Source organism: Gracilinanus agilis, chromosome 2, assembly GCF_016433145.1.
Source record: "Gracilinanus agilis isolate LMUSP501 chromosome 2, AgileGrace, whole genome shotgun sequence".
Lineage (NCBI taxonomy): Eukaryota > Metazoa > Chordata > Mammalia > Didelphimorphia > Didelphidae > Gracilinanus > Gracilinanus agilis.
In genome coordinates, this window is record NC_058131.1 from 162,574,269 (window position 1) to 162,597,476 (window position 23,208).

At 35.5% G+C, this 23,208-nt stretch overlaps 1 protein-coding gene across 1 annotated transcript in view; it reads right to left on the reverse strand.

The window, feature by feature from the left end:
- Window positions 1-1,623: 1,623 nt before the first annotated feature.
- The window catches only part of ATP6V1B2 (ATPase H+ transporting V1 subunit B2), a 37,842-nt gene continuing 16,257 nt past the window's right edge, over window positions 1,624-23,208 (reverse strand). Inside the window, exons 3-14 of the mRNA XM_044663521.1 lie at window positions 18,213-18,311; window positions 17,462-17,555; window positions 17,275-17,352; window positions 15,050-15,189; window positions 14,583-14,684; window positions 13,948-14,045; window positions 13,443-13,566; window positions 11,373-11,523; window positions 8,679-8,761; window positions 6,040-6,144; window positions 4,895-5,024; window positions 1,624-1,878 (exon numbers count right to left, since the gene is read on the reverse strand). Of these exons, the coding sequence (XP_044519456.1) occupies window positions 1,739-1,878; window positions 4,895-5,024; window positions 6,040-6,144; window positions 8,679-8,761; window positions 11,373-11,523; window positions 13,443-13,566; window positions 13,948-14,045; window positions 14,583-14,684; window positions 15,050-15,189; window positions 17,275-17,352; window positions 17,462-17,555; window positions 18,213-18,311 (1,344 nt within the window). The 3' untranslated portion in view covers window positions 1,624-1,738. The remainder of the gene's footprint in view (window positions 1,879-4,894; window positions 5,025-6,039; window positions 6,145-8,678; window positions 8,762-11,372; window positions 11,524-13,442; window positions 13,567-13,947; window positions 14,046-14,582; window positions 14,685-15,049; window positions 15,190-17,274; window positions 17,353-17,461; window positions 17,556-18,212; window positions 18,312-23,208) is intronic.

Consider the following 23,208-nt stretch of genomic DNA (forward strand, 5'->3'; position numbering starts at 1 on the left):
AAGAAAAAGAGTCCATGTGCATAAAAATATTTATAGGGACTTTTTTTTGTGGTGGCAAAGAATGCAAAATTTGACAGTCGCTTGAAAACAAACACCAGTTAACCAGTCTCTCATAACATTGTAGGAAAGAAAAATCACTTAAAATTCAGTTTAGAAAATATTGGGGGCAGCTAGGTGGATGGAGATGGGAGGTGCTGGGTTCAAATCTGTCCTCAGATATTTCACAGCTGTGTGACCCTAGGCATTGGTTACATGGCTGGTTATAATACATTTTAACTATCCAAAATTAAGACTCAAAAAACTTCAAATTTTAATGGCTTCTTATACTACAACTATTGTGACCTATTGACTCCCAAGTTAGAAAAGGTATAAAATAACTTTCAGCCAACTTCCATTTTATGTAACATTTATTTTTCATGGTGTAATATTCAGATGTCACATTTTCTAAATTGACATTTTCATGCTAACAACCCCATCTCATCTTGGGAAAAATAAAGGACTTTACACAACTTTAGGAAGGAATGTACTAGAAAAAGAAATTGCAATTGTACCCAAATTACAAAGAACAAAGACCGAACAACAGAAAGGCTGCATAGAAGACAGCTGCAGGGATAACATCAGGCAAGAACAAATTAGAATTCTGAAGAATCTGTATTAATATTTGTGCCATGGCATTAACTCCAGAGAGACCAAATTGGTCAGAAAGCAGGACCAAATGGAGAATTTCAACAGAATGCTCTACAGAATTCAAAACATCCATTTACATGTGCTAGCATGCTCTCTTTCCCCTCTCTTGTTATTCTTTTAGTTTTTGGTAAACATTTTAGAGATTTAAACACTGATAGCATGCCACAATACTAACATGTCTTGATTTATCAAGGGAGAAGGTTGCTCCTATGTTTTTTCCATTGAGCTAATTGATTTTTTGCAACACAGACAAGAATAACTGGACCTCACATGTCCTCTGCATTGAAGGTTCAATAAGGATTATCATGATAAAGCAGGAAACTCACTGTGCTACCAAATAAATACCCGTTGTGCAAAAGTTGCAAGTTTTTTTGCCTAACTTAGAAGTAGCAGCAAAACCCAAGAGTTCCTCCTCCCTCCAGAGTCAGAATCAAGGTCAATGGTTGGCTATGCTCTGGGATCAAATATTGAAGATGTCTCCCTTATCATCAGACATAGTCAAAGTTAGAAATAAAAGGTTTCTCTTGCTATAGGAAAGAGCAAGTACTACCTGTTCTGGTCAGCAGCATAGGAACAGTGGTATGCAGGAGGACCAAAGGTGATGCTCTTATGTAAGGGCATCAAATATATGACTCTTGGCTCTTCCTAAGGGACCTGCACAGACTCAGGTTTACACCATATTTGGAGACTAAGACATTACAGCTTTACCTAGCCACACTCTTGAAGAGGTTTAAAGAAGAAAAGTCCAGGAGACCAAAATAATTAGGGTGTAATTAGGTCATTACCTACACCACTATGTACAAACACACACACACATCAATAAAAGCTTCAATTCAGGCCCTGCAGCCACTTAAACAAAGCATTGAAGATCCAGGTTTTTTGAATAGGGGATATTTAAAAGTCTATTATCAGTTTAAAACATCAGGAACACTGGCACAATATATCACCTATTCTTTATTTTAATTACAGGGTAACACATAAACTCCAACACAAAGGAGGGAGAGGGGAAGGAGAAGAATAAAACCAGTATTTCACAGAGATGAAGATGAAGTTAGTGCTTTAATGGATCTCGAGGGTAAAATTCTTTCAGGGTGTTTTGAGGAATTCTCTTCAACATTTCTTTGGGGAAAATTCGAAGGAGCTGCCAACCAATGTCCAAAGTTTCAAAGATAGTGCGGTTTTCATAAGGACCTGAAAAAAGGCAGAGTAAAGGGAGACAATTAATTTCATTGAAGAATCATTGAGCACCTATCACATGCACAGCAAAAGAGCAGATAAATGTTAACAATCCCTTTCCTAAGTATCTGAGAACTCAGGATCACAAGATATCTATTTATTCAAACATATATATGCATATATGTTAATATAGATCTATGCTAAGAAGTTGGTTATTAGCTATATCAGATCTCAAATTATACTATAATGAAGTCATCATCAAAACAATCTGGTACTGGCTAAGAAATTAATAGTGGATCAATGGAAAAGGTTAGAAAGTCAACAGATAGTTAATGACCATAGTAACCTGGTGTTTGATAAACTGAAGATCCAAGCTATTGGGGGAAGAACCCACTACTTGACAAAAGCTGATGGGAAAAACTGGAAAACAATATGGCAGAAATTAGGCATACACCAACACCTCACTCCATACACCAAGATCAAGTCAAAATGGATACTTGATCTAGAAATAAAAGGGATACCATGAACAAATTGGGGAAACATGGAAAAGTTCGCCTGTCAGTTATGGAAAAGGAAAGAATTTATGACCACACAAGATATAGAGAACATTACAAAAAATGAAACAGATTATTTTGTTTGCATTAAATTAAAAGGCTTCTGTACAAACAAAACCAATGCAACCAAGATTAGAAGAGAAACAACAAATTGGGGAAAAAAAATTTATAGCAAGTTATCTCTGACAAAGAAAGGCCTCATTTCTAATATATAGAGAACTAGTTGCATGGTGAGAGCTAAGATGGTATAGTAAAAGGTGCTTTGCTCCCTCAATCCTTCCACACATATATAAGAAGAAAATCACCTCAAAACAAAGGAAAGCAAGAAGAACATTTCTCACGTGGATAAGAAAAGAGAGTAGACCGGGCAACACAGCATCTGTGAGAACTAGTAGAACTTCAAAGAGCCCAGGTAATGAAGATGCAGCCTGAGCCACTCTATGCAGAAAGGCAAGAAATCTATAAACTCTCACATGGCAGTAGAGCCCTGAGGCTAAAAGGGAGCAGAAAGGGGGACCAGGAACTGCAAGAACCTAATCACTCTCATTTGGCTAGAACGCCTGAAGCAGCAAAACCTAGAGCAAGGGACCTGCCCAGCCCAAGTCATTTGGCAGGGGCAAGGGAGCAGTGACCAGTCGAACTCTGAAAATGACAGGAGAACTGGTAACACAAGGTACTGAATATGGCTGAAAAAGCCTTGCAAACCTCCCTAGAACAAGCCAGCAGGGGCACTTCCTTGGCAGACACACCATGAGAAAAGGCACCCAAGTTCCAAAGAAGAGTACTCTGCAAGCTTGGAGCAGTGTGCCCTCTACCCCAGGAACAGAGAAGAACTTCAATGGATAGATAAGGTAATGAGGGAGAAAAAAACAACTAGGAAAATGAACAAAAGACAAAAAAACTCTTGAACTTAGAAAGTTAATTTAGTGACAGGGAAGATCAAAACATAAGCTCCAAAGAGAATAATTATGCCAAAGCATGCCATCCTGTAATTCTTTAATTTTTTATTGCATATATGATATGTGTCTTCAGTCATGGCAATATATATTGCATGAAAACATTGGTATAACTAATATCTGACTATCTCCTGGGGAGAAGGAGAGAATCTAAACCGCAGTATGTCAAAAGAAAATTATCAAAAATTGATCCTAAATATAATTGAAAAAAATTTAATATAAAAAAACCTAAGAAGCTGATTAACAATGCAAAGCATGAGGGTAGCTAGGTGGCTCAGTGGATGGAGAGTCAGGCCTAGAGACGGGAGGTCCTGGGTTCAAATCTGGCCTCAGATACTTCCTAGCTGTGTGACCCTGGGCAAATCACTTAACTCCCATTGCCTAGCCTTTACCACTCTTCTGCCTTGGAGCCAATACATATTGACTCCAAGATGGAAGGTAAGGGTTTATTAAAAAAAACACACAACAACAATGCAAGGCAGTGCATGACTGTCATAAAACAGGCAATATATAGAAAGGTCACAGAAGTTTAGAGAAAGAGGAACTTAGAATAGGGAAGATGACGTGACATAGAACAGCTAAGAAAGGCTCAACAAGCTGTTTTTTTAGACCTTGAAAAAAAAAAACAGAATGAACAAGAATCTAGTTATGAAAGTACATATTACATCCAAATGGTGGCAGATCAATATGGCTAATATTGGGGGAAATGAAAGAGCGCATAGTAAAAAAGGATGACAAATTATGAAGGATCTTGAATGTCTGTGAAAGGAATTAGGATGTGCTACAGTAAAAGAGTGTGAGTGGAGGGTGCAGCAGAATGGAGAAGGGAGAGAGAGAAAAACAGTGTCTTCAAGAGTATATTTTAGTAGAGCAGTGAACATGGAAGTCATGATAGGATGGGGTGTTTAAAAGAGAAGGGATGGTTATGAAATAAACACCCATTTAATAAACTGACAGTGAAAATAAACAAATAGGTTATCAGCTAGAAGAGGAGGATGATAAAGCTAAAATTTCTTCAAAATGAATTGTTGTTGTTCAGTTGTTTCATTATATCTGACTCTTTGTGACCTTATTTGGAGTTTCTGACCAAGATACTGGAATGGGTTACCATGTTCTTCTCCAACTCATTTTATAGATGAAACTAAGACAAACAGGGCTAAGCTAAATCTGCCCAGGGTGACAGTCAGAAGTATCTGAGGCCAGATTTAAACTCAAGTATTCCTGACGCCAGGCCTGGCCACACTATCCACTTTGTTATCTAGCTGCTTCCCTTCAAAATGGGAGAGAACACTATAGGGAAAAAAAGGGAAAGGAAATAGGGTTCATGTAAGACAGATTCTTTAGGAGCCAGAACCTAGCACACATCCTTAAACAGGAAGAAAATATATCTGATATTGGAGAAAAGAGTGAAAAGGGGGATAATGCAGACAAGACAGCATAAATCTCTCAATTCAGCTAAGTCTTCGGAATCATTAATAAAGTTTATTATAAAGTTTGTAAGCAGAACATTTGTTGTCTTACCCTGAGAAATAAAGTTCTTTTCAAACTTCTGCAAAAATTCCAAATAAAGGAGATCATCTGAGGTAAGGGCTTCTTCTCCAACAACTGCTTTCATGGCTTGTACATCCTTACCAATAGCATAACATGCATACTAGGTAGAGCACACACACATACACACACACACCAAAAAAAAAAAAAAAAAAAAAAGGTTTAAGTTATGTTAGAGTGAGAACTTTTTCCTATATAAGTAGTTGGCCTGGGGAAATTTAACAGAATCCTCATTCAAAGAGACAATTCTGGCCCTGAATCTAATATTAGGTAATGCAGTGGAACTCAATATGAATCTTGCTAGAATTATTCAAAGGGGTTTATGTACTAAAGTATCCCAAAATACTTATCCATAAAGCAATCTCACTTAAAAGTATATACTTAGATCAATCTAAGCAATTTGTAGAACTCTGTAAATAAGAAAACACTTCTGTTGTCATTAAGAGTTGCAGGATGTTTAAATCATTTAAATCTCAAGAAAGGTTTGTTTCAAGAGAATTTACAAATACATAGAACTCATACTCCAAAGCCTAGGCTCATAAAATATTCATTATGGAGCAATCCACAAGAATTCTCTAACACCACACTAATAGGCACTGTATCAGTTATCTTATGGTTTTAAAACTTTATGGGTGAATTGTACTCTAAGTCCAGATGAAGGAAACCGTTCCTAATGTAGATGTATAAACAAAACACTAAATACAGCACATAAAACTATATACTTCCTATTTCTAATATTTATTCCTTAATGTACTAAGGAATGTTTTACTGTATACTTTTTAGGTTAACTACCAATAAAACTTAGAAGAAGATTGTTGCTTGGTTTAAGGTTTAGAAATTACTGCTATATAAAAAAAGAACTTGAATGAATATAATATTTTAAAAGGGGTGGTAATTATCTTTTTTAGAGAAGGGTCATCATTCTCTCTTTAAGGTATTATTTCCAAAACTTTTATAAACAGATCTATAATGAGTTCCATTTATCTAAAGAAGCATAAAAATTCTAATTTCAAAGTCTGTTATTAATGGAATTTGGGAGAAGTGAAAGAACAAAGGAATAAGATTTTAAAAGGTATACACTTTTTTTTAAAACACAAAAACAGTAAGGACAAACATACCAGCTGGTTAGATACATCTCCATGATCTCTTCTAGTCATGCCTTCCCCAATAGCAGACTTCATCAACCGGGACAAGGAGGGCAATACATTAATAGGTGGGTAAATCTGGAGTGGATTTAGAGGAGGAAGGGAGAAGTGAGAAAAAATAAACTTTTAAGAATATTGGAATATTTATGACAAAACAATATTGATACTATATTTTAAAAGTTAAAAATCCCAGGATTTAGAGTGAGAAGAGAAATTCAGAAATTACCTAATCCACCCTATCTCATTTTAAAGATAAGGCAGTCAAGGCTCAAAGAGGCTCAGCTTTTCCAAAATCATGGAGCTGCTAAGCAGCGAAGTTGGAGAATTTGAACTTAGTTCTTCTGACGACAAACTCATCTTATTACACATGCTGGCTCATTACCAGTAGAGTTAAATATGGAGGGGCATTTATTTGCTCAGATGATACCATCTATTTAATATTATTTTCTTATGAGAAAAAGTTGTAAGGAACATCTTAAAGTTTAAGTGTTTTTGAAAACTGTAACTAAAATCTCTTGTATTTAGAAGCAAGAAGAAAAATGGATTTCTTTAGTTTAAGATGTTTTTGTATATGCAGCTCAATAAAATAATCATAGAATTTAGGAGATAAAAGGTATGTTAGAGACTATCTCACCCAAGAAAAGAATATATTGAATAATATATTTCAAAAAGTCTCTAGCCAAGGTCTCTTGAGAGGCAGAACTTATTGCCTTGCCCAAAAACTCATTCCTTTTTGGGATAGCTCTAACATTAGGAATATCCTATAAATCAAGCCTGAATTAAGACTTTTTTCATCTTTTACCTACTTCTAATTCTACCACATGAGATAAATTCTAATTCTAGATGAAACATTCTCAATTCCTTTAACCAGGACTTACATGGCATCATTTCAAGGTCCTATAAAGAAATGACTTAACTGATTCAAAACTACACATACCGGGGGCAGCTGGGTGGCTCAGTGGATTGAGAGCCAAGCCTAGAGATGGGAGGTCCTAGGTTCAAATCTGGCCTCAGACACTTCCCAGCTGTGTGACCCTGGGCAAGTCACTTAACCCCTATTGCCTCCCTTACCACTCTTTTGCCTTGGAGCCAATACACAGTACTAACTCCAAGACGGAAGGTATGGGTTAAAAACAAAACAAAACAAAAACAAAGACAAAAACCCTACACATACCCTTCAATATATAGGAAAAGGCAACAACAGCTCCAGCCAGGTTTTTATTTTAGAGAAGTCACCTATTAGGAAGTCAATCCCAATCATTTTTCAGTTCTACCAGCAAACGAGATAGGCAAGTTTGGGTTTAAATGTCTGAAACAGTAGTTAAGCTCTAAAAATTTCAACCTTAAGACATGATAAAGTATTCTTTAAAAAAATTATTATGATAGAATAATTAGCAATCCAATTGGAACCAATTTTAACCACTCTATATTATCTAATATTTCAGAATGTGATCACTCTATACACCATGACTCAATTAAGTCTGATTCTGTCTGATGCCTCATTATGGTAGTCAACCTGGCTTCTAGCACTAAAGGTATACAAGATGGAAAGGTTTTACACATGGGCATGAACGTAGACAGTGTGTCAACTGATTATCAAGGGATAACATTTTTGGACTCAGAATTCAAACCACTTATAATAAAGTATCCACCTCAATGAACCCATGCTTCTTCCAAAGCAATGAATAATAACACCAGTAGTTTTAGAACAACTTGATGTGTAAGCATAATCTTTTAAAACGAAGACAGAGAAGCTTACAAAGCAGATGTATCAAGTATTTTTCCCATGGTACTAATGCCATCATCAGAACTGGAATTATGGTCTGATCCCAAAATTAGTGCTCTTTCTAGTCTGCAACAAATATTCATATACAAGTATAAACCCCTGCAATCATATTATAGACAAAGCAGAGGGCTAAAAAACTATGCACACCCTTTGACCCAACAATACCACTACTGGGTCTATATCCCAAATAGATCGCAGATAAGGGAAAAGGACCTACTTAAATGAAAATACTTTTAGAAGTTCTTTTTTTAGTGGTGAAAATTGGAAACTGAGGGAGTGTCCATCAACTGGGAAATGGCTTAACAAGCTGTGGTATGTAGTTGTAAAGGAAAATTATTGTACCATAAGAAATGATGAACAGAATGAGTTCATAAAATTCTGGGAAGACTTGCAGAACCAGAACACTGTATACAATAACGGAAATATTGTATGATGATCAACTGTGAAGGACACAATAATTACGGGCAAAACATGGTTCCAAGATAACCCCAAGGGACTCATGATTTTAAAAAAAAAGTGCTATTCAAAGTCAAAGTTGCTTTCAAAGAAGCAACTTCCAGAATCTAATTGCAGATCAAAGCATGCCATTCTTCATTTTATTTCCTTCATGACTATTTACCATCTTGGGGAGGGGAGGAGAGAATTTAAATTGTAATATGTCAGAAAAGACTTATCAAAAATTATTTCTATGTGAAAAAGCATGATTTACTCTATAAGATCCTAATGCAATCCCCGCCCCCCCCAAAACAAAGGCAAAGAATCACTCAACAAAGTTACTGTCATTATAGAAAGCACTTTCCAGAACACTATATTGTCTTCTGTATACCTGTCTATTATGCAGCTGCCTGTCCACATAGATTTGTCCTTCAGTAATGTATCCAGTCAAGTCAGGGATGGGATGAGTGATATCTGCCAGAGGAAATTATTATTTTAATACAGGATTACTTTACTAAATAGTTTTCACTAGAATGGAAGATTCCTGAGAAATACTTATATGCTAGACTCCCAAGAAGTCAGAATGATTTACTTATAATGATTGTTTCTTAAGTTTATAAGGTTAGAATTATTACATTAGAATATGATCATTCTATTAAGTACAGAGTGTCTCAAATGTCTCAGAGGAGTTTTAAGTTACTAAAACTTTAAAAAATTTAAAAATACACAAAGACTTTAGGGATATTTCATTTTTTTGTTAACCACAAGTGACAGCACTGTAAAATGAATCAGCTCTAACTGAAGATATCACGTACACTCAAAAACAGTTGCCCATTTAAATGCATATTTCTCAGAGGAAGCATATAATCTGGTTTTAAAAAAGTAAAATGTTTCTGCTGTGTAATGTTCTTAAAGATATGAAAAGAATGCCCTCTGGCACAAAAGCACGATGAAGTTTTTGAAAGCAAAAGCAGAGTACCACCCTTCTACTTATGTTATGCTTCTGCTAATTAAAAATTAAGTGCAGGGGGCAGCTGGATAGCTCAGTGGATTGAGAGCCAGGCCTAGAGACAGGAAGTCCTAGGTTCAAATCTGGACTCAGACACTTCCCAGCTGTGTGACCCTGGGCAAGTCGCTTGACCCCCATTGCCTAGCCTTTACTACTCTTCTGCCTAGGAGCCAATACACAGTATTGACTCCAAGACGGAAGGTAAGGGTTTAAAAAATAAAATAAAAATAAAATAAAAATTAAGTGCACAAAATACCCCATTATATAAAATGAGAAAAAAGGAAATCAATCAATCAATAGGAATCAAAAAATTTATAACAGATTGTGACAATTGTTTGAATCCATTAGATGAGGAGGTAAACTAAATTATTGTGTAAAAATCCATATTTACTTGCCAAGGAACAAAATTTCTAGCTACTCTTAGTAATAAAATCCTCCCAAAGAGACTGTGTAGAAAAATGCTATCACCTCCAGAAAAAGAACTGATGGGGTCTGAATGCGGATTGAAAAAGACCACTGTTCACTTTATTCTCTTCATGGTGTATGTGTCTTCTTCCACAACATGATGAATACTGAAATATATTTTGTATGATAGCACAGGTGTACGCTATAGCAAATTGCTTACTGTCACAGGAAGTGGGGAGGAGAGGGGGAAAGAAAAAGAATGAGTAACTCAAAATGCTACAAATGAATGTAAAAAATTGTTTTTACATGTTAAGTGGGGAAAAAAATAAAACATTGAAGGAAGGATGGAAAGGGAACAAAATTTCTTTCTTAAAAAACATTTTGTCACTTATTTATGAATGAGGTAATGATAATTTTTAATATAATTTTTACAAATGCCAGTAGTTCCTAAATGTGAAGGCAAGCTGCCAATGAGAACATATTCAAGGTGCTTATTTTTACAATCATAGAAAACACACAAGCTGCTAATTACCAAGTTTTTCCTAATAGGTTCAGCCCTTGATAATCAGGGCCTATCCTAATATTTACTGTCCAAATTATATACCTACCACAGAATACAAATAATCTTCTTATGTTTTTTCAAAATATCTGTGTTTCCATACCATCTCCTCTACATTGTAAAACCGTACTGAAAGATGGCATGGTAGATAGTGGATGGTGTTGGGTTTGGAATGAAGATGTGTTCAAATTCCACTTCTAACAATGACTACATACATGTGTGACCATAATCAAGTTGCTTAGCTTATTCCTTTGTAAAACAGGGATAATATCTGTAGTACTTACCTTAATGTTATTGTAAAGCTCAAAAGAATATACATAGAAGCACTTCAAAAACTCTCATGTGTAATACACACACACACACACACACACACACACACACACACACACTGCATCTTTGATACTGTCCTCTATGTTAGAAGCATTTGATAAAAATTTGTTGTTTAGAATATCATAGAACTTTGGTGCTAGACTGAACCTAAAGGGTTACTTAATGCATCTCATACTTTTTTGTGTGTATGTGGGGGATGGGAAAGATGAGACTAGGCTTTTATAAGGTTAGAAGACTTACCCAATGGCATATAACTAAGTCTGTCAGATAGCAAGAGTTAGTAAGATTCCTCAACTCTTATTTCAATGTTCTTTCTACTTAATTTATCTATATGGGAAAAAATGGGTGTAGTGAAGAGCATCCTTTTCTCAATGTAGATTAGTAGTATCTATCCTGTAACTTTTAGTCTTAATGAAGTTGCCTGGGGTTGGATGCACTAAAAAATGATTTGCTTATAGTCATACATCCAGTACTGTATCAAAATTGGAATTTGAACCCAGTTCTCCCTGACTTAGAAGTCAGCTCTCTACCCACTATGTTTGTTTATGGTATGTGTTGTGTATTGCTTCTGATAATAAAAAGTTAAGAGTCTAAAATATACTACCACCCTGACACAAACAAAACACAAATGATATAAGAAGTATTTAAGTAAGAATATTTTTCAGTTACCCTGAGAACTTGGCATATAAAAACATTCAGCTCCAATAATATGATGAGACTTCTTCAAAATGCAAGGTCCTTCAGAGATTAGATAGATTCTAACTCAAAGAGCAAAAACTCACCATCATTGGGCATAGTAAGGATAGGGATCTGAGTAATTGAGCCATTCCTGCCCTCCACACGACCAGCTCTCTCATATATTGTGGCTAAATCTGTATACATGTAGCCTGGGAAACCACGACGACCAGGGACTTCTTCTCGGGCTGCTGAAACCTACCAGACATTCAAGACAATTTATGCCTTAAGAAATGTTCTTGTTGCTGAAAAAGTAATATTTGCTCACCCAGAGATCATATTTTAGAGACTGGAAATTCAAAAAAGGGAATGCTATTTAAAAAAAAAAACAACTTTCTTCAAAAGATTAAATACTTCCCCCCCCCCCCACCGCCAATTAATACAAGTTGTTTAGGATGGGAAACCAAAAGCCTAATTTCACACACTGAAATCTAATTAACATAAACGCAAATATTTAGAGACATTGCCTAATATGACTTCATATTTTTGTTAGAAATAAATAAATCTCTCAGCCATTCTTTTGAGCAGAAGATCCAAACTTTAATTATAGTAAATTAAAGCTAGAGGTCTCACCATGTCCAGTCTGTGGCAAAAAGCTCATACAGATGTTCAAAAAGTTATATTTTATGGGGTTTTGACAATAAATTAGCAAAAGTCATTAACAAGGCAAAAGGTACACAGTATGTTAAGAAACATACTAGAACATTTGGTAACAAGGGTTTCTCACATTTGACACAAAATAATAATTCTAGCACAAGGTTAAGAAAATTTAATTAATCCTCTAGAACTAGCAAACTACTTCTGGGTGGGATTAGGTCAAAGTAACCTCTAATGGCCATAATACTCTGGGGAACCTGTAATTGGCATAGATCTTCCCAAGATCAAACAATACCTAGACATGCCAAGGTTGTTTTCATATGATCTCATCAGGCCAGCTGTTCACTCACCATTCCAAATAAGCCCAGCTCCTTCTACATGGGGTTTTAGTTTCCCTAAATCACTACACAGACCTAAAGTTTTCACTTCTCCAACAGAAGCTTTTAATCTAGTTAGTTGCTATATAATGTTCTAATGCACCAAACTATATACTTTCTAATACTATGGTTAATATTCTATTATTATAATTGACATCTTATATACAGTGTAATAACTGGGTCTAATTCTTCCTAAAATTAAAATTGCTGTTACCTATCTAAAGGATTTTATGTGATCACTTGGTTTATTATCAACAATATAAAAACAATAAAATAAATATTCCTTTCATTTTAGATTAGCCATTTTAATACACAGAAATATATAGATATTTGAAGATAAACTTTTAGAAAACATCTAATATTAGAAAACAGCGGGGGCAGCTGGGTAGCTCAGTGGAGTGAGAGTCAGGCCTAGAGACAGGAGGTCCTAGGTTCAAACCTGGCCTCAGCCACTTCCCAGCTGTGTGACCCTGGGCAAGTCACTTGACCCCCATTGTCCACCCTTACCACTCTTCCACCTATAAGACAATACACCAAAAATTAAGGGTTAAAAAAGAAAAAGAAAAAGAAAACAGCATACATAATGATCTCTTCTCTTCCACCACTGCCAAGAGAAAAAAAAAAAAGAGAAGCACTAAAAATGAGTCTTATTACAACTACTTCTGAAAAACTATAAATGATGCTGTATACCGGAAGAAAATACCATGATAAACTTGTTAACAAATGCTCTTTAACTGTCTTAAACTGTGACAGAAAAGCAAATACACTAAGACTTCTAGACGGTTCTGCATTGCTTCTCCTTAATTATCTATCAAAAAATGAAATAAATAGTAAATGTTAAGAATGCCTCTTTGGAGAGAGATATGCATAATGAAATGCATTAAATATTTGTGTATGTGTTTAAATCTCTCATCTCAAACAAGATTTGTCAATAGCAAAATGGTGTTTCTTTACTTACTCTTTTACCCTACTCTCTGACAGAGGTTCCACATGGAGAAAAATGGCAAAGAAGAAATGGATAGAGAAACATGAGGCATAAAAGGCCAATATAATTCACAAAGTTGATAATTAGTTTCTGAATCATTTACAAAAGACTGCTTTGGCTAGAACATACTTGATGAAAGGACACAGAAAAAGAATTACCTCTCGAAGAGCTTCAGCATAAGAACTCATATCTGTTAGAATCACCAATATATGCTTTTCACACTGATAGGCCAAGAATTCTGCTGTTGTTAGAGCCAGACGAGGAGTGATAATTCGCTCAATGCTAAAAATGAATATTATAGTTTTAAGTTCTTCAAACATAAAACTCCAGTTTGAAAGTTAAAAACTATATAGGCTTGATGTGCCTCTAATTTGAAAAAAGGTCACATAATTTCAGAAATGTAGCAATAGTTATTATAATGAGGGCAAATTAAGCTGTGATTTTTACACAGCTTAATTAACCTGAATTTTGAACGTTAATTTGCATATTATTTTCTGCATATGGATCAAATCAATCATGTGCTAAATGTCACCGTGATCTCTCAACTTTGACCAAGCAACTGAAGCTGGACTCCTCTGTTAGTATTAGTAAGCAGACTGACATTAATGGAGCTAAGCTTAGGTCTCTAAATAGGCAGAAATAGAAACAGTTGCCTTTACTTACGTTGGGTCATTGGCCAAGTTCAAAAAGAGACAGACGTTATCCATTGAGCCATTTTCTTCAAAGTCTGATTTGAAGAATCGAGCAGTTTCCATGTTTACCTAAATGACAATATCTTCATCAGCACAGAGATGGAAAAGTTATTCTATCTGAGAAAAGTCCAACTTTGGAACTGAACTAATTCTTTTCATTTCACTCAAACATTTATGATATATTCTCTTAAGGCCAACAAGAAATGAATAGCCAGTCTATTTCAAGGACTGGCTTTTTTTGAAGAATAGTACTTATGCCACAGTCGTATCAGGAACACTTAAAGTCAGTGTTTATTTTCCTCACACTGCCTAGGGGCAACAGGTAGAATGAAGTACAGTTAACTTCAGCCAATTAAAATATTTGCTCAGTGCCACTTTAAATCAATTAAAAAGTCATGAAATCACATGCTAACTCTCTGGCATAGTCATATACTATACTCCAAAGCATCGACATATTGCAAGATTTAACAAAAATTTTATTTAAAACTTTAAAACCAAAAGAATCACTTTGGAATATCTCTTAGAGTCAATCAATGTTTAGGCCATCATTTCAATAACCTAAGTCAATAGTTTTAAATGTTCCTACAGAATAGAAATTATACTTACACCCATAGCAGCAAATACAATCGCAAAATTTTCCTCAGAGTAGTCGAGAACATCTTTGGATTTCTTCACCAAACCAGCCTGACGGCAGATCTGAGCTGCAATCTAATAAATATTTTATAATATTCAAATTGGGTTGTAAGTTGTCCTAATAAAAATAATGAGATGATCCAATTCTCTAACTTACCACCTGTGAGATTCTATACTAGACAATTAGGATTTCTTTTAGATGGCTTAAAAACTAATAAGATAGCATGAGTCTCTTCTGAGGACTTGCCAGCATACCAAATACTGCATGTATAAGACAGTATAATTAAAACTTAAAAAAATTAGGCATTGGATAAACATCATAGTATGACAATTACAAAAATAAGGTTTTTTAAAATCATGCTTCTCCTTTATCTCTTTTTTAATTAAAAGGATCTTCTAGAATTTCTTTCCTAAAAAAGCTCTCATATTCTAGCACTCACCTCATTATGGGGCAAGCCAGCAGCAGAGAAGATCGGAATTTTCTGGCCTCTAGCAATACTGTTCATGCCATCTATCGCTGAAATGCCAGTTTGAATCATTTCCTCAGGGTAGATTCGACACTCAGGGTTGATTGGCTGTCCTATGGAATTTATATAAATGAAAAAAGTTAATTTACCAGCATAACATTCAAAAAGGCTTAAGTGTCAAGAGATTAAACAATTCAATAAGATGTTAGTTGCACAGAACATTTACCCCTACACTTGAGTTCATTTTTGTAGCAATACAGGTATACATTAATTGTGATATTATTTGGCATAAGATAGACAGACATTGAGTAAGTGAGTAAGCTCTGGTGGTCAAGAGCTTCATGGTTAGGAGCTCTGATGGTTAAGAGCTTCTTTTCCAACTCATTTCTTGTCACCTTTATTGGGGTTACAACAGTATGGGGGGAAGGGGAGAGCTCAGTGTCTTGATACATTAACATTATGAGGTAATCATCATAAAATGCAAACTGCCAAAACCAAAACAATAGGTAGAGCTAAGATCCCTATCCAGAGCGGATTTGGCCTAAGGGATCTACAGATGTTTGATACCTATGTTAATGATCATTGAAGGAAAAGTAAGGAGACTGAGATAACTGACCAGTCTTCTGGGGTGTAGCCTTAGGGAAGGGCTAGGGATTTGGCAAGGTCTATGTTCAATTTGACTCAAGACTACAAAGCTCAATCATTAGCAGTATAAGAGTTAAGTTTTTGAGCACTCTTAAAATAATATCACAATTAATGTATACCTGGATTGCTACAATTTTTATCTAAAAATTATTTCACAATTTAAATTTACCAAAAAACACATAATAATAGTACTCTATAGTGTAACAAAACATATGACCAAACTAGTCTATACAAGAAGATATTATTGATTTCAAAACTATGATAGTAATACCCATGATGTTAAAGTTCCAACAACAGATCAATTTTGAATGTTACATAGGGAATTTTGTAGGCAAATCTCAAAACTTTCACTCCATGATTTAGCAAGAGTTAATGTGTCTTCTGTTCTCACATGGTTAATTAAATTTAGAAAGTATTTATTTAGTGCCTAGGAAAGGCAAGAGATTTTTTTTTCTTTTCTGTCTGGACAGGTGACCTCTTCTATCTAGAACGGAGGTCAAGAATTTTGATTGTGCATCCCAATCAGTAAAAATTTTTCACTCATGCAGCCATATTATGCATATTCATTTGTTTAGAAATTATAATATATGTATTACTATACTAACATACATTACAAAACAAAAATAGTAATCTAAAGAGGATGAGATGGAGCTGAAATAATATCTAGTGTCAATAGAGAACCAAACTGCTGGAATTTAGTAAGTAGGAAACAGTAGACATATGCTTTAGGAATGTCACTGGTAGTTGTGTGGAAGATGGATTGTAGAGGGGAAAGACTGGATACAGGGAATCCAATTAAGCAGTGATAAAGATCTGAACTCAGGAGGTTATTATGTGAGTAGCAAAAAGAGGGAGAATACAAGAGATACCTGTTAGAGAGAGATGACAAGATTTGGCAACTGATAGGACATGTAAGAGGAAAGTGAATAAAGATTTCAGAACTTAGCCAAAGCTTGAAAAAACTGTCATGACCCCCTCTCTCTGTACTACAGATGATACCAAAGCAGCAAACATGAATGACTAAAAGCATGGTAACAATAATAGTGAAGTACAGAATATCTATGGATTTGAAGGGGAAAGATAATGTAGAAATCACTGATGCAGATAGCAACTCATCTATGCCTGTTCTATCTGTGGAAATACTCTGTTCCATTCGAAACAGAACCATAAAAAGGAGGGGGACATTGGGGGAAAAATGGTGACTTAAGAACAGTGATAAAAATTAAAGAGGGATGAATAGAAAAGACCTTTTGATTTAAAAATGTACTACGCTGCTAAATGAGGTACAGGTTGTAACAGCACATAATTATACATAATTTTATAAAATTAGCAGGAAATCTATAAAGTTCCTTATTATGACTTATTCACCTGTCACTGCCCTGAAAGGCATCTCAGACAGAAGATCATTTTGGAGAAGGAAGGGGAGGGGTGGAGAACAGAATTTTCCCATCACCTTTATAGCTATTGCTTTAGGTACTCAGGAAGGAGATAGTTATAACAATAACTGCACTGAAAGTCAATTTATTCCACTTCCTAAAAATTAATATATTTACCCATAATATCAAGAAAGTCTTCAGCTAGGACAGGTGGGCCTCTGTCAATAGGTTTTCCAGAACCATTGAAAACTCGACCTGTTAAAAAAAACAGTTGCATGGAAAAAACATTGGGTTTCAAATATTGTGGCTATGATAAGAAAATAAATACTTCTATTCAAAATAAGCAAGACTATTCATTGCATACCAAGCATATCCTCAGACACTGGTGTTCGAAGAATATCACCTGTAAACTCACAGGCTGTCTTCTTGGCATCTATACCTGAAGTTCCTTCAAAAACCTACCGAAATAAGAAATTTAAGTCAGTATGGTATAAAGTCAGAAAACCTATATTTGAGTCGCACTTCTACCTATTAATTATGACATTAGGCAAAATAACTTGCTATTAGTCAGTTTCCTCATTTGCACAAGTAGGAAAAATACCAAATGTACTACTGACCTCAGAGAGTTCCTGTTAATGAAAGTATTTTATAAAATTATGTATAATTATGTGCTGATACAATTTAGTAGTCCAACAAGTTTTTGGGTAGTTCAAACAATATGAAAATTGTTCTGTATACTAATAGAATTAATCTTCCTACCTATGAATTCCACCCTCTGGTCCTGTTTCAATTCCACTTTCCCAAAACACTCTCAAATAAGGCTCTTTCAAAGAGAGTTATCATGCCTATCTAAACCTTTACCTCAGGTCAAAGTTCCCTAGCTACCATAAATTTCTCTTTCTCCCTATCCCCACAATTTAGCTATATAAGCAACAGTATTCATCTCTCTCTGTGATCAATCAGTTCATTCCATCTCCATCCCCCTGTTCCACCACCACCACCACCACCACCACCACCACCACCACCACCCTGCTCCTTATCCCCTAAATATGTTTAGTGACTATAGATAAAAAAAGGAAAAAGAGAGCTGGCCAATTTTAGTAAGTGTTGCTTACCTGAACTACTGCTTTGTTACCACTAACTTCTAAAACCTGGCCACTTCTATTTGTACCATCAGGTAATGTCAAGTGGACAATCTCAGCATATTTGGGAAACTAAAATGAGAAAATAAATTTTAAAATAAAAAAAAAAACCAAGTTACAAAGCTCTTCAAGGTGTTCTATACATTGTAGTTAATTCTACATGTTTTCAAACACTCTAAATCCTTAAGAAGCCTGTCACAGACAAATTCATACATACCCTTGTGAATAAGTGTCAAATGTCATCTATACATTTGGCCAGTAGCAATTTCCTTTCTTCTTCTTCTTTTTTTTTTTTTTAAATACTGAAACTGGTCCTTTAACAAGAATTATAGCTTCTCATGTGTTTGAGGCAATAATCTTGGAAACTTAACATAAAACTAGAGCTCTTAAACTATTTAAATATTATTTAATTTATCATTTATTAATTATTTAATATTAAATATGACTAAATTTATTATAGTATGATTACAATTATTCCAAGTATAATTATTTTCCTTTGAATTCTATGTATTTTTCTTTATGCATTCAAAAACATTTCCAGAAGAGGTTCACAGGATTCACTACACTCCCAAAGAAGGTCAAGTCACACAAAAAGTTAAGGAGCCTTTGTATCATACACATTAATCTCAAATTGGAACAAGACTAAGTTAGGAAGCCGGAAGAGATCCATTACACAAATTCAATTATAAAACTGTTTCTTTAAAAGTCCTCATTTCTGAGGGGGTGTCCCCCCATTGGGGAATGCCTGAACAAATTGTGGTACACGATGGTGATGGAATACTTACTATTGTGCTATAATGATGAACTGCTTGATTTTTATATGAACAAGAAAGACCTCTATTAACCAAAGCAGAGTAAAAGAGAAGAACCAGGAGAACATTGTACGCAGAAATGGAAACACAGCGTAGGACAGTCAAATGTAATTGACTTTGCTACTAATAGCAATGCAATGATCTGGGATAATCCCAAGGGACTTATGAGAAAGTATGCTATCCACATTGAAAGAAAGAACTGTGGGAGTAGAAATGCAGAAGGAAAACATACAATCTATCACTTGTTTATATTGGTGTATGATTTGGGGTTTTGGTTTTAAAAGATTTCTCTATTACAAAAATGAAAAATATAGAAATAGGTATTGAGTGATAATACATGTATAACCCAGTAGAATTGCTTGTCAGCTCCGGGACAGGGGAGGAAAAGGGGAGGGAGAGAATATGAATCAAGTAAACATGGAAAAATACTTAAGGCGGAAGCTAGGTGGCTCAATGGATTGAGAATCAGGCCTAGAGACGGGAGGTCCTGGGTTCAAATCTGGCCTCAGACACTTTCTAGTGTATATTTGGAATTGGGAAGATGCCATTTAAAAGTATATTATATATTTCCTATGGACACGTAGAGACTTTGAAACTACATTTCCCATGATTCCTCATGGCAAACAGGAAGTATACTGATGTAAGAAAGGGGATAAATCTCCTGGGTGAGGAGGAAGTCGCTCTCTTAGCTACAAGGCGCGAGAAGGGACAAGAGGTAAAAAAAATGGCAGTTTTAAATACTTGCAGGCTCGTGGCCTAATGATTTTATCCCTATCAGCATGGCTTTAATTAAAACACTAATTTATATTATTATATCAGTCTTTATCATTTTTAATCATAACAATGATGGCAACCATATGCAGTTTGGAACTCGAATTCTCAATTTTCTAGATAGCCTAAGAAGAAGCCATGCGGCTCTGGGACCCAGAGTCTCAGAAACGATCTTTTTCCTTGCCCAGTACTCTCCCAATTTTCCCCAGCCTAGAGGCTATTTTACAGGGAAGAGAGACAATGGTTTTAATTGCCTCTGGGCTGCAATTTATTTTGCTCAATGCCCCAGGCCTGGTGGCCCTTGTGGACACTGTTGGACTGCTGGAGCCCAGCCAGTATCGTCTTGCTGCTGATCTCCTTAAGTCCTGACCTGGTCTCCCTTCCTGCCACACCTCAAGCCTGCCAGTCTCCCAGTGCCTGTGATCTCCGCTGCTTTTCCTGACTCACCAGTGCAGACCATTTCTGTGTATCCGGAATCCTGAGATTTTCAAGAAGCGACCCCCACCCTGACTCGCCGAATGCCATTCAACTTCTGCCTCTGCTGCTTAGGATTTGGTATTGTTCCCCCCCACTCCCCCCCAGCCCCCACTCTCTTGGTAATGGCCTGCATTCTAGCCCTCCACGTGTTTCTCTAAAGACCTAATTTAGGCACCCCCCACCCCCACAAGCTCTACACATGGGATTTTCTACAAAACTGACCTAAGTTTTTCTCTATCCCCGAGTCCACGACCTGACCCCACGTGGACCTAGCGTCTGAACCTTGAACTAGCGTTTACCCTTAATTGGGCCGCATGGCATATTCACCCCCATACCTGCTCAGAACTTTGAACTTTAAAAAACCCCTTAAACTCAGCAGAACTCAATCAAAAGAACCTTAAATTGAACCAGGGGTGGACTTTTAAACCTCGGAACTGAATGAGTTTTATTTCTGTTTTAAAGAGACTGTATCTTACTGTATTTTGCTAATTAGTTTTGTAAATTAATCTTGCTTATTTCGTTGATTTTCCTGTTGCTCTAAATCATTTTAAGTTAATGAAGTTTGTGGCTGCTAGATTAATTCTGTTTATGATTTTATTGTAACTCCCAAATAATGAGAAAAATCTATTAGAACTGGTAAGAGGTTTTGACCAGCTTGTTAATCTGGTACTCACATTATATTTCCTACACATTTTTAAAGTTGTAAATTGCCTTATGTATACTGGATTTATAGAGCACATGTCTTTTAAAATGTATTCTGTCTTGGTAATTGTATAGAACCTTTGAAGTTTCCACGCCTTGAGAATTAACTTGTAATTTTACAAGAGATCTTTTTAACTTTTACTTTAAATCCTAAAGAATTGTTGTCTTATAGGATATGCTTTTTTATATTTTATTATAAAAAAAAATTATTGCCTTAAATGGGTAGAAGCATAAAATTTCCTACCCAGGATTGTTTTTTTTTTTTTTTAAAAACAGGAAGCCAAGGAACTCCTGTATATTCTTATCTGAGGACGATTTAGACCAGAAGGTTTCTTTTTTTAAATATCAGATTTTGCTATGGAAGCAACAACAGAGTTTGTTGAGAAACTCTTAGCCAAGATTTAAAAGTTATAACAAGTATATAATTTTTAAACATCATTGTTTATTGTTTTAAAATGTGCTATTAGAAATTATGGCACTCTATTTGAATGTGCATTGTGAATCTGCTATTTGTAAGATCCATTTTCTCTCACAGAAACTCTCATTTTTGGGTAACATAACTCTTCTAGTTCTAAGCTATATATATATTTTTGATTTTTAAAACATTTTTTTTAATTAGAGAAATTGATTTTTCCTTTTTCTCATCTTGTACTGGAAGTACATATATAATCATTATTTATCCTTTTTCTGATTCTACAGCAATATAAGCTTAATGCAAATACCTGAGCCTGAGACTGAGAACATGGGACTGTGATTAAATGCCTGATTCCAGGAGAAGGGAATGTAAAAGCTGTTAATAGTGCTAAGAAAGCACATGGTCAGAGACTTGACTAAAACATCTGCATGGATTGCAGGAGTTCTATGCCAATACTTTAGGGCTTGGAAATTGGGGTTTGAGTCCCGGAGCCCCAATCTTTTCTAAAACTTTAGAGGACATGGGTCCCCTCAACTTAAATTCCTAGGCCAGCACCTAAGATTGGTTATTTATTTGGCTCACTTCTCTGAAAAGCTGATAGTAAATCAGATCAGAGAGAGACATTTCCCTTAAGTCCTGGCCCTGAATGGGTAATAGCAAACTGCTTAAATCATTTTCATTGGGCCGTGATTCAAAGGCCTGTTTATTTTCCCTACATTTTTTGCACATTTTACATTTCATTCACAAGTTAATTTTTTCTTTTTTTTTCTTGAATTTTATTCTTTTTATTTTGCCAATTGATTTCATACAACCCCCGGGACTCAGCCACTCATTCTTAGCTGACCTGAGGTACCCTTTCCAAAAAAAAAAAAAAAAAAAAAAGGTGTGTTTAGAATTTACCTCAGGGGGATGGGATGTGTATTAAGTTTTTTTTTTTTTAATTCGATAATGTAAAAATATATGTATATTTAACTCTTTTAGGAGTAATTTCAGGGGAAATGTATATTTCTCAGAAGAAAATGTATGTTTTGCAATCTATAATGTAAAGTTTAAATTCTTTTGAGAATAATTTCAGGATAAGGATCTTGCCATCTCCCCAGAATCCGGACGACGAACCTGTTTGGTGAAGACACCATGAAGATGCCTGAAAAGCCTTCACTGTACCATGAAGACCAATTTGAACCTTGGGGTACAGTTAATTGAAATTATGGGGAGTTGAAATTAAGTTGAATATATTGTTTTAAATGTACACTATTATGCCAATAGGGGACTGCCCCCAAATTGGTTTTTTGTCAATGCAGCTAATTTTATCCATTCGTTCATCTATTTCTTTTATTCCACAAATTCCTAAAATTTAGAAGTTGTCTATATTTACAGATCCAGCAAAGAAAAAGGACCAACCTTTTTTTTTGTCGGATCTCAGGGGGAATTGTATATTTGGAATTGGGAAGATGCCATTTAAAAGTATGTTATATATTTCCTATGGACACGTAGAGACTTTGAAACTACATTTCCCATGATTCCTCATGGCAAACAGGAAGTATGATGATGTAAGAAAGGGGATAAATCTCCTGGGTGAGGAGGAAGTCGCTCTCTTAGATAGGAGGCGCGGGAAGGAACAAGAGGTAAAAAATGGCTGAGGCGGCAGTTTAAATTCTTGCAGGCACGTGGCCTAATGATTTTATCCCTATCAGCATGGCTTTAATTAAAATACTAATTTATATTATCATATCAGTCTTTATCATTTTTAATCGTAACACTAGCTGTGTGACCCTAGGCAAGTCACTTAATC